At 31.7% G+C, this 11948-nt stretch overlaps 1 protein-coding gene across 1 annotated transcript; it reads right to left on the minus strand.

Annotated features, from left to right (window-relative positions):
* Positions 1-8469: 8469 nt before the first annotated feature.
* LOC100781124 (GDSL esterase/lipase At2g03980) lies at positions 8470-11351 on the minus strand. The gene is made up of 5 exons (XM_003520089.5): positions 10995-11351; positions 10742-10866; positions 10395-10616; positions 8984-9236; positions 8470-8823 (listed from the first exon to the last, which is right to left on the minus strand). Exons 1-5 carry the CDS (start codon positions 11257-11259, stop codon positions 8621-8623), a joined length of 1068 nt encoding a protein of 355 aa, XP_003520137.1. The 5' UTR covers positions 11260-11351; the 3' UTR covers positions 8470-8620.
* Between the last annotated feature and the right edge of the window lie 597 nt (positions 11352-11948).

Consider the following 11948-nt stretch of genomic DNA (forward strand, 5'->3'; position numbering starts at 1 on the left):
ACACGTGTGCTTATTGTGCATTGTATTTGGTGATAATGATATTATTATTTGCTATTGTATTATATTTCTTGTTGATGGTGTCATTATCATTATAGTTGTATAATATTGTATTTGATGCCAGATGAGTGTTAGATACACTTGAAAAATGTCTGAGTTTAGTGGAATTTTATGATGAAAACCTTAGAAAGACTATGTCATATTTTTAGTTGTGTGTGTCTGTTTAAGTTGTCATTTGTGTCATTGGAAAGCTTGTTGTAAAAGCTATAATTCATCCCTACACCTTAGAAACCAATTTGACCTCTATCTTACTAAAATTTGACCCCAAAGTAGGTCATATGATCAAGAAAAACATGTTTAAGTCCCATATTGGATAAAATAACCTTATGAACCCCTTTCTTCTTTTATATATATATATATAAAAAGAGAGAGAGAGAGATGAGACCATCACACCTTAACAATACCAAAGAATAAGTGGGCTTAGCGTTAGTTGTGGAGCCCCTCATGTAGACGGCTTGAGTTTGTGTTTTAAATCACACTCAAGTTTTTGCCATAGTAAGAGGTTTCGTGGAAATCGTGGTAGACAACACCATTGGATCAATGTGTTCTTGGAGGTGGTCGCGAGGTCGTCTTCCTTTTCATTGCTGAGGAATTACTTCTTTTGAGGTTAGGGGAAGTAAGTTCTCTCCTTCACTTCTATCGTATGAGTGACAATGAGTCACGGGTAGGCTGTACAATCTTAGGTTTATGATTTTAGCAAGTTTATTTTCTTGAATGGTCGTGAATACCCCAAGTATTTAGTTTTGTAATGATTTGGATGAATTTGATTGTTGGATGTTTCTGATGTTTTGTCCTTTTGATATTCTTGATATTGAATTTGGTAATTGATGTTGGACGCACATGTCGATTTACTTGATAGAAAATGTTAACTTCGAACAAAAAAACGATTAGGCAAACGATGGAATTAGACTTTGTGATCTTCATAAGAATTGTAACCTTGAATGTTATCTAATTAATGGCCTTGATTTCACTCAACAAAGATGTCTAGAACTCCAGATAATGTCATTTTAGCGAGTAAAGGTCAAGTTGTTAGGATTATGAGATCTATTTATCTGTTTCCTAATTTTTGGCTTAGTAAACAGTTGAGCTAACTTTTGGTCAACATAGAAGTTGTAGATAATTAGCTTAGATTTCTAACAAGATAAGAACCAACTCAATAAGATTAGTACAACTCTAGATATGAATATTATATTATATAAAAGTCACAGTAATGTAAGAGGAAAAGTAATTGTGTAATATTGATATTGTAAGAATCATAGTATGATGTATGACATTTATACTTATGATTTATGGATGAAGTGATATCATGAGATTGTTTTGTGAATGAGTGAATATGATTTTATATTGTGACTGAATGTATGATGCCCATAAGTATATGTGAAAGCAATATGACATGGTATGCGTATGTGTTGTGAAAAAATCTTAGAAGAACCTAATTCCCGTAGGATAGAATCTCCAAGGAATTTCAAAAATAAATCATGTGAATATTGTTTGTGAATCATGCATCATGTTCTGTAGATGTGTTTTAAAGTGAATGACATTTATGAACCTAACTAGAGAGGTCATGAATGAGTTGATGTATGAATCTAAATTTGAAGGTGCAATGGTTTGGAATCTCCTTTAAGCTCATGCTGATCACATGTGTTGGATTATCATTGCAAGGTCGAAGCATCCTAACGTCCCAGCGACAGTGTCAACTTGATGAGAGAGATAATGTCGGGTTGTCCATTGTGTAATAATTCATCGACTACATGGACTCTCAAACTACATTCGTAGTGTTTTCCAAAATAGTACCACATGCATATAAGTTTATAGGTCTAATGTGCATCGCATTTCATGTGTCTTTGTGTATGAAACGTTTGATTTGGATGAAACCTATTTGTGGAACTTATTTGTTTGTAAATATATCTTATTTTTTTATGACTTCCTTAAAGTTTTAAATGTATTGTAAGATGTATCTCATCCTCCGTTTATTTGTCTTGTTTGTGTTCGGGTTAAATGTCACTCTTACATTTGACTCTCTACAAGGTTACAATGATGGTAATTGAGGAAAGGCTTAGACATTTTCTTTATTATCTTTTAATTTTATGGTTATGAGTGCTTTGAGAGAATGTAACATTTGAACATGAATTTTAGAAATTTATTAGTTTTCAATTCATGAGTATTTTTTTTATATTTTATTTAGTATGATTTGTATGGCTTTTGAAGTCTCAAGATTAGTTTAATTATAAATTATGTTATTTATTGAACTATTTTCTTAAATTTATGAAGATAGTCATGTAATGCTCTTTTATCGCACAAAGTTTTTGAAAATTCCATTCATCCTTTTTAACTAAATTCTGCAACAAAAATATTTAAAAAATATTATATTGTATGTGTTTGGGATGAAAGGATGTTACACCTCCCTGTCTTTTATTAATAAATTAAGTGTTTGAGACTTATCATAGAGTTCCCATGACCACTTGACATTATATTAGAGACTCGGTCTACTTTTGCAGATGATTGATAAAGGTTTTCAAATAAAGATGTCATTCATAACTGAATATAACATTGTCCAAGTACCCAGACAAATTTAACAAACTTATTAAAACAGTTGTGTGAATTAATTGTAATTTTGGCATTGAATTATTATAATGATTTATGTTTACTAATACAGATAATAATAGATGTATCATGTGTTACTAAAGGAAGCTTGAGAAGGAAAAGGTATAATACCAAATGTGTGTATATGATAATTAATTGATATGGTCTAAATTCTTTTAAAACTTACAATTCATATGCATTGATGTATATTATATTCTTTTTATATAGTTTATTAGCCAACTTATATTAGCAAATTTGTCTACAAGACTATGCTCAAACATGGTGTACATGTGAAAATAAAAATTATCTCCGACAACATTTATGATGGAATTAGCAAGTTTTCTAGCCTAGTTTATTTTTTTTAGAGGAAGACTTAACTCATTTCATTAAGAATAATGCAAGAAATACAACTTGGCACATTGTGGCAAGAAGCATAAAATTGTGATGATCTAGCAAAGGAATGAGCAACATGCTTTGCTTGCCGCTTAGCAAAACTCACCAAAGTGTTTGGGAACTGAGATAGATAAGCCTTATATTTAGAAATAATATAACGAAAATATAAAAGGCCTCTACATCCTTGAGAAATACCATCTATTACAACTTTACAATCCACTTCAAAGATAACCTTTCACAGTTGTAGGTCTGAAATCCACTTCATTGCTTGCAACAATCCTCAAGCTTCTGCTGTTCGTGGATTCGGAACCCCTTTGGAGTGAAAAGTTCTTGGGCAAATGTAATCTCCTTGATGCCCACGTAGACAAATACCCACTCCAAAAGTGTTGTTTTCTTTGAAGAGTGTTGCATCAATATTACATTTGATGTAGCCTTCGTTTGGTTTATGCCAGGTTAGAGAAGCTGGTTGATGATGGTTTCGGTTGTGGTCTCTATTTCCTATTCGTGCATGACACCACTCAACGTAAGATTGCATCATGAGACTTATTGAAACATGGTGCTGCAAGTCGATATTGTTCCAAATCTTGTCCTTCATGCAACGCCAAATGCACCAAAGCAACATAACAAATTTCACTGGGAGTTCCTGGGAAAGACTCTAAAGCAAAGCAACTTAAAAATAGTATTATTCATGGATTTCCCATGGTTGATTTCATCTGATATATGGTGCCAGATTCCAGACGCTAACCAGAAATGACAAACCTGGAATCTGGCATTTATATATATATAAAAAAAAAAATAACATGCTCACATCCAAAAATGACATGCCATGAATTTTCCAGATGACAGTACTCACATAAAATGCTGCAGTGCCCTCCTCGGAAGTACTTAATTTTCGGTGGAACTTTGAGTTGCCATAAGAGAATCCAATCAGCAGGAACCTTATAATCATCATTATTGATCATGTTCTCCATCAAATGGTGGTAAGAAGATCTTACTGTGTATATTTCAATGCTGCTGAATTTCCATCTCAAAACATCATCCGAGGTGGTGTTCAAAAGCGGAGTAGCTTGAATAGCTTGGGAGTCAGCTTTGTTAAGAATTTGTGAAATGATGTTCGTCCTCCAAGCTACAACAAAATGTTTGATAAGTGTACTGAACGTAAGGTGCTCTAAGCCATGAGGAGGTGTTGTCGTGGTACATATAGGGTAGACAACCACGGTTGGGACCAAATATTGATTTTATGTCCATTTCTTAATCTCCAGTGCATTCCTTCCTTGACCGGAACCTGCGAAGTGTGGATGTTACGCCAGATGTAGCTTGGATTGTGTCCTAAATTGGCATACAAGAACCCAACTTTGGGGAAATATTTAACTTTGAAAATTTTAGTAACCATAGCATCTTCATTTGTGGATAATTTCAATCCTTGCTTCCCTAGCATGACAAGGTTGAAGCCATGAAGATTCCTAAATCCCATATGATTCGTCTTGATGCTCTTTCCTCATAGTCATCTTGTCTCAACTTAGCCAAATGATTCGTCTGGATGATCTACGTTTAGAACCCCACCTAAAACTATTCATCATCTTTTGCATCTGATCCTCCAAGGAAGTTGGCAAAAGATAAAATAAACTCTCTTGTAATATGATGGGATTGCCTTAGCACATGATTTAACTAGGATATCCTTGCCATCCTGACGAGTGATTTATTCTACTCCAAATTTTGTCCTTCAGATAACCAAAGATTGTTTTCTTGCTTCTCCCAATGAGGGATAGTAAGCCTATATATCTTCCTCTGCCAATCTAATTAATGACTCCAAGAAAAATAGAAATTTTGTTCTTAATTGAATTTGATAAGCGGGCCTGAAGCTCTTCCATAAGAATTAAGAATATCCTTTAGAATAGTCATTTTTGTGTCATTTGCCTTGCACAAAAAAAAATAGTCGTCAATAAAAAGTGTAAGAAGACTGGAGTACTTCTACACATCTTGATACCATGTAAATCCCTTATACTCTTAATTGATTTAAGAAGTGAAAATAGTCTTTCCCTATAAGTAATGAACAAATACGACGATAATGAGTCAATTTATCTAATTTTTCTTAAAAAAATTATATGGAAATTTTTTTCAGTTAAGCATATACTAATGTGATATCAGTGTGTTGCATGAGTTTATTTAAATGTAAAAATATAATTTGAATATATAAAAAATATTAAAACACATTATTATTGATTTATAATTTATTAAAAAATTAATTGTAAATAGTATTTTGACCATGGATGTTTTCATGTAAATAGTATTGTAAAAATGGCATGATCAAGCATTTCTTTTTTATTTTTTGATCATGGATGTTTTCATGTATAAAATAATAAATTAAAGTATATGCTCAATGAATAAATAATTTTTAAAAAATTGTATAATTACAAATGTTGGAAATTAAAAATAGGCTACTTTGGTTATTCATCATAGTTTAATTCAACTGATATTATATAAAATAAACAAGAAATAATATTAAATAATCATATTTTTCCGCAATATATTATACCTCTGCTTCAAGCTTTGCTATTGAGTATTCTTAATTTGGTTTGCTTCTCATAACAACTACATTATGTATTCTTAACATTCAAAGTCCCAAGACTTTAATTTTTTCACGAAGAATAAAAAAAATACATATTTTAAGATGGTTTGTTGGAAAACCATCGTAAACATATGATCCTACTAAGACAGTCACAAAATTATCATAAAAAATATTGACTTTTCATGATATTTAGTTTAAAGGAGATTCAAAATTATTTTTAAAAGGTCTCTGTAACTGTCTTTAAATGCTTTATTTTGATTAGTGATACAATAATGCTCACTGAACTACTTTGTCTTACATACGGTACAAGGTTTAGCACAATTTGTTTTCTACATAGAGATTTTTACTCTTAGAAATAGAAGAAAGCTTTTAGTAAGCTCAGAAAAAAAAAAAAGACGCTCAAACATTCTTCTCAATTTTCCAAGCACTCTGATATTTATAGCCTTCTCTTGAAGATAGTCGTTTAGAGACATAAGCTTTTATCATCTTTCGTCTTCTTCAAAGGATAAAGTGTATGTTGGGCATTTAGCGTAACATTTATTATCTTTCACCAACTTAACACTTTGATAAGATAAAGTAGCTTTTTTATCTTTCTTATCTTGCAATTCTAAAAAATAAGTCATTTCTCTCTCCTATCTCTTCTCAGAGTTCTCTCTCTTATTTGTTCTTTTCTCATTTTTTTTCCGTTGACCACAATGCATGGCAACTTGAGAATCTCAGCTTCGCTTTTCCTCAATGCGCTAATCGTGACGCCCTTCACGTATTTGATTCATTATGGTGAAGACGCTAGAAGATATATCCGCTCAGTCATTGTAGATGACGTCATAATATAATATTCTCGTTTAAAGAATTGAACCGAATTATGTGGCAAAAAAGAAATGATAAAATCATTCATGACCAAAATCCTAACTAGTTAACTACTTGTTCCAACTTCTTCCACTATCTTGATCAATAATACACACACATATATATATATATAATATTTCAGTGGGCAAGTATTGTCAAGTGTAAGGTATTGTACTTCTGTGATGATGAGGGTGTCAGTGAGCTTGATGGGAAGATATAGTTTCTACGACGTGGGTTTGAAAGGAAGAAAGAGGAGACCCGAGAGACATGAGGAGAGAAAATTGCTTTTTTTTTAAAAAAGTAGTTAAATTAATGTTACGTCCCTAAAATAAAGTAACTACATCAAAAGAAGTTATTGGGTTTTAGGTCCAATTTTTTTTTTTTTTTTTTTTTTTTTTGTGTAGCTTGCGTAAATGCGTACACACTCCAATGGGAAAAAAGTGTGAATATGTTAGTAAATCGCATATGTAAAATGAATTAATTTTAAATTTAAATACTATTTAATTAAATATATGTGGTATGTTTATTTTATATAATTTACATGAAAAATCACATTTTAAATAAACAAATATTATATTTATTATACTTATTAAATAATTGTATTTATTACTTATATTTAATATTATCATTTAAGTTAATTGAATACATTGAAAAAAAATTGAATAAATACTATAATTAGTATATTGAGTAAATTTGACTGTCCAATAGTATTAAAAATTATATCTATTAAATGTAATTTATTTTCAAATTAAATAACATGTTTAAATATTTAGATGTCTTAGATATATTATAAGTGTCTCTACGATTTTATCAATTGGTCACTATCCTACACATGCATCAAGGCTATAGTAGATTCCTCTACACCGATCAAATAAGGAAAAATCTCAGAAGACTTTGACCACATCCCCATAAATGGTTTCATCACTCATCACCCACTCACAATAAAACCACACACTCACTCTCATTCTGTTCTTCACCCACTCACAATAAAACCACACACTCTTCTTCACTTGCTCTTATTCACTTCCTTTTTCTAAATTCTCAAAAACCCTTATGATAATTTTTGTTACAAGAAATGAGATCACTGGAATCGAATGATGATTGTGTTGTATTTCTATCATTTATTTAGAGAAGTTAGCCGGTGAAAATTTTTATTCTGATGTTGATTTGTTGTCTTTTGTTTTCACAAATATTAACATATCTTTTTTTTTTTACAAGACAAAATTATAATCTTTGATATTGATTTATTTTCTTTTGTTTTCACAAATAATAACATATCAATGGTTTTTTATGCAACAAAAAACTTAAATGTGTTTTCTTATGTTTATTTTACTATTACTCAATAAAGATTGGATTTTAGCCTTAGTTTCTAACATTTAACTTTGTATGCGCTCCCTCTTATTGCTGATACACTCTCATATCTAATTCTTTTTTTCCAAATTAAATATCCTAAAACTTGTACTCCACCTTTTGTAATTGACATCTTCAACAAATGATTTTGCATTTCCCTTTTCACGCACTCCTCCTCGCCCCAACTGACTATCACCTACAGCAGACCGTAGAGTGTATGTTCTCTATCAAGTTTTTATTTTTCATTTCCCCAAATATAATGTAGCGTTCGATTAACGATGATTGCTATTTTTTTTTAGTAAGGATCTTGTAGGATTTCATTTATTTATTGCATTTGGATTTCAATTTCTTATCATAAGTGGAGTTTTATTTATAATGTAATGTATTTTATATTTTTAGGTTGGTGAAATGCAAAGGGCTAAGTATAACAAATCTGCACTTGTTGATGAGGATGAAATGTGGACCTAACCGTGTATGGCTCCACTTTTGTCACTAAAGTGGAATATTTAATGAATTAGGTTTTTTTTGGTAATTTTGTGTTGATTTCATTGCAGCTATATATTAGAGACAAGAGAGAAGAATTATGCATATAAAGATTGGAACACCAAGTTTCTTTAACTTAATAATTGAGTTGAGGTTTAGCATGAATCGGAATACGTTTACTCTTATGATTTGACATGAAAGCTTTTTATTAATTTGAAGATGGTTTTTCATGCATAGTAACTCCTTACAATTTCAATCAGCAATTACTCTAGCTTGGATTTTGATCGCAATTTATTACAATAAAGCAATCACACTAAGACATATAGAACTATAGGCTTGCTAGATTAGTTTGAGGCCCGAGGACTTGCAAATGGTCCCCTCAATGAAGCAAAGCCTTGCATATATTTGGTTTACGATTTGTGTGGGGTGTTCATCCCAGAAAAGATGAGTGTCTCTGTTTGGACAAGGAACAGTGTTGGGATGGCATTGGAGATCACCATAAATGGTGTTAGGGCAGCAAGGTTTCCATGTTTCCACTATCCCTGCAAAAGAAAGAAGTTAATTAGTTAGGGTTTTGTTTGGATACAAGCCAAGGGAGCATAATTCTGAGTTTCTTTACCATAAATATAAAACATTTTCGGCAGAGAAGTTCTCAGAAACTCTCAAAAGCTCTTTGATTAGCCATTTGGCTTTTCTTCTTACCATAACTCTTTCCGGTTTCCCTTAGCTCCTTAAAGAATCCGAAAAGATCTGCATGTACAAAGCTGAAGCCAGGAAGCAGTGATTGCAACTCATGGAGCACTTCAGGTAACCTTCTATTGTAAAAGCTGATAGCTTTGTTTATTTTCTCATCACAATTTCCTCTTGGTCTTTCTCGGATAGCTTTTGATGGAAAGCAACCTGCTGGGGGAATGTTGTTCACGAAAAATTTTCTTGCTCCTAGATCATATATTCTCTGCCAGAAAACAACAAATCAAATAAATCCCGTTAGTGATGTTATTGCTGATGAATCTTCTTGGTTGACAAGTGCAAACATGAATGCTAGCGAGTGTGAATCATTGAAAGAGAATTCATGATGAAGCACGGCATACATAGGTCCCATTCTTGTTATAACTAGTGTGATAACATATAATTAATTATATGTCACTTGTGAGGTTCATTTAACAATAAAGAGAGTTTTGAATATTAAAGAAAATATATAGAGGGTTTTCACTTTGTAAGGTGGGTTGCTTAAAGAACTAGTAAATAGTAATTACTGATTATAGATATACATGTACTTTTCCTACCGTGTCATTTTCACCATATTTTGTTTTTTTAACTTGTCGTGTTATTTCTTTTTTTATCGGTAATTATAAATTTTATTAAAAATATTAGTTGGAGAATTTAAAATTATGATTTTTCTTTTTTTTCTTTATCTTTTTTTAATCACTGGAACCTTATATTACTTGTTCATACTTGTTTGCATCACATCACATCTATCATTTTGTTTTCTAGCTCTTCTTTTTTTTTTTCCACTCTAAATCTACCGCATTTTAGAGTCTACGTTTTTTCTTTTCTATATTTAATTCTGTTCTGTTTGTCATTTTTCTGCAAAAGAAGGTTGGGCATTTTTTTTTGCCATTATATACGTGTTAAGACGTCACCTATTTCTGAAAATTGGCAGTTCTAGATATTCCAAAATCAAAACTAGAATCATGTGAAAAGAAACATGCAAATCCATAAGGAGTCATGGCAAAGTGGAATAATATGACCTAATCAGACAATAAATTATAATTCGACCGTACACTAAGTTGCTGCCATGGCCGCCCACCGCTTACTTTGGCTTTTATCATTCGATATGTTTGAATTAATCTTTAACTAGTAAGCGTATTACTTATTGAAAATTATAAGTATTATTTTTCAACACCAAAACAAATCAAGGTTAATTATTTTATCTTATCATGGATTTTTGCTGATAAAAAAGCATCGAATATAGATGTCATTGCCCATAAAATAATTTTAATACCCACCTCTTGGTAGAGTGCAAGCGCAATTGCCCTTGCACATGGTCGAAATTGAGTGATTATTGAATGAAAATTAAAACTCAACTATACGTCACATATATATGATATACCTGGATGCGTAGGGTGAATTCATTAAGCAGGAATAAAGAAAGGTTTTTGTTGCCGCGGAAGGTCCCATTATGGAAGTAATCATTCACCCCCGTAGAGACAAAAAACAAGGATTCAGATAAATGCTTCTCCATTTTTTCTTTCTCATTGAACATCTTATGCAAATTATGCTTAACAGTCCTATGGAAGAACTTAATTTGCTTATCAAGCGTCAAAGACGTCACCTACAAAAATAATACATGCATATATATAAATATATGATGTCAAAGACAAAACTTAAAAATAAAAAAAAAATACCTGAGCTGATGAAGTAGTTCCAAACATAGGTGTGAGTGTGACATTTACTTACGTTGTTAGTGTCGGGAAGAATGCCAGACCCACCAGAGGCATAATTAATGCCTGTTCTGATTTTGTTCCTTTGATGATTTGTAAGATCCAAGTAAGGATGGACAAAGGGTAGTCCTAGATGCATAGCTGCATTGAAAGAAATTCAATAATTGTATAAATAAAATGTATGGAAATTAATGATGAACATCAATTTATGGAACCAAAAAGATAGTTAATTGAAAGCCATTGGCAAAGTAATAACTAATGTTAATTACCAAGAAAATCAGCCACGGTTTTTCCATTAGTGGCTCGACCGGTTGGTGTGTTGCCACCCATAAAATCTATACCATAAGGAAGATAATCTGCTCCACCGCTCGGAAGATGATTGTTATTCCCACAATCAATTAGGGAATCACCAAAAACATACAAAGCTGGAAACTTTTTTTTGTGACATGATGACTCATATGAGTTCGTTGTTGATGATAGGGGAAAAGGCAAAGTTAACACAAAACAAAGGGTGATGAGATACTGGCTTTTCATTTTTGAGACTGTATGAGATTCTAAGGTGGTGTAGTAACTGCAATAAACTAGACTCTGTAGCCTTGGTTTTCTCTCTGCTTTATAGTGATTGTGTTGAACAATTGCTTCGGTTTTTATAGTGCCATATGACCCTCAGATAAAATAAAATAAAGCTTAAAAAATATTTATCCAAAATACAGATATTTAACTTTTTTTGTCACGTTATGAGATACTCATAATTATGGATGTTAGCATTTTTTCCTTAATTACAACAAAATTCAGTTTTGAGGTGGAAGCTAATATAAGGAATCTATTTCCTTAATTGCTAATATCCTTATCAATTGTGATAGTCCTTCTTTTATGTTCAATTGTGATGGTAAAAAAAATGTATAATTTCAGACCAGATACTCTCATTTTTCATATTAAGAGTTCTGTTGGCTAATTTCATCCATTAGCATCAATGTAACGTACACAAGGGATCAATTGAAAGCAAAATAATTAATTGCACAAAAGATTTACTGAGTTGTAATAGCAAAAACTCATTGTATATTGATGACTTAATATTCATCAATAAATACTCCACCATCTCGTTAAATTTTATATCGATGACATCGAAAAAGCTCTCAGTAATGCTGAGCCTAGCGCACTGTAACTCAAGAATAATACAATAGGTTTTTCGGTACTAACTTGACTCTCGATAATACTGAAAG

This window comes from Glycine max, chromosome 2 (assembly GCF_000004515.6).
Source record: "Glycine max cultivar Williams 82 chromosome 2, Glycine_max_v4.0, whole genome shotgun sequence".
NCBI lineage: Eukaryota > Viridiplantae > Streptophyta > Magnoliopsida > Fabales > Fabaceae > Glycine > Glycine max.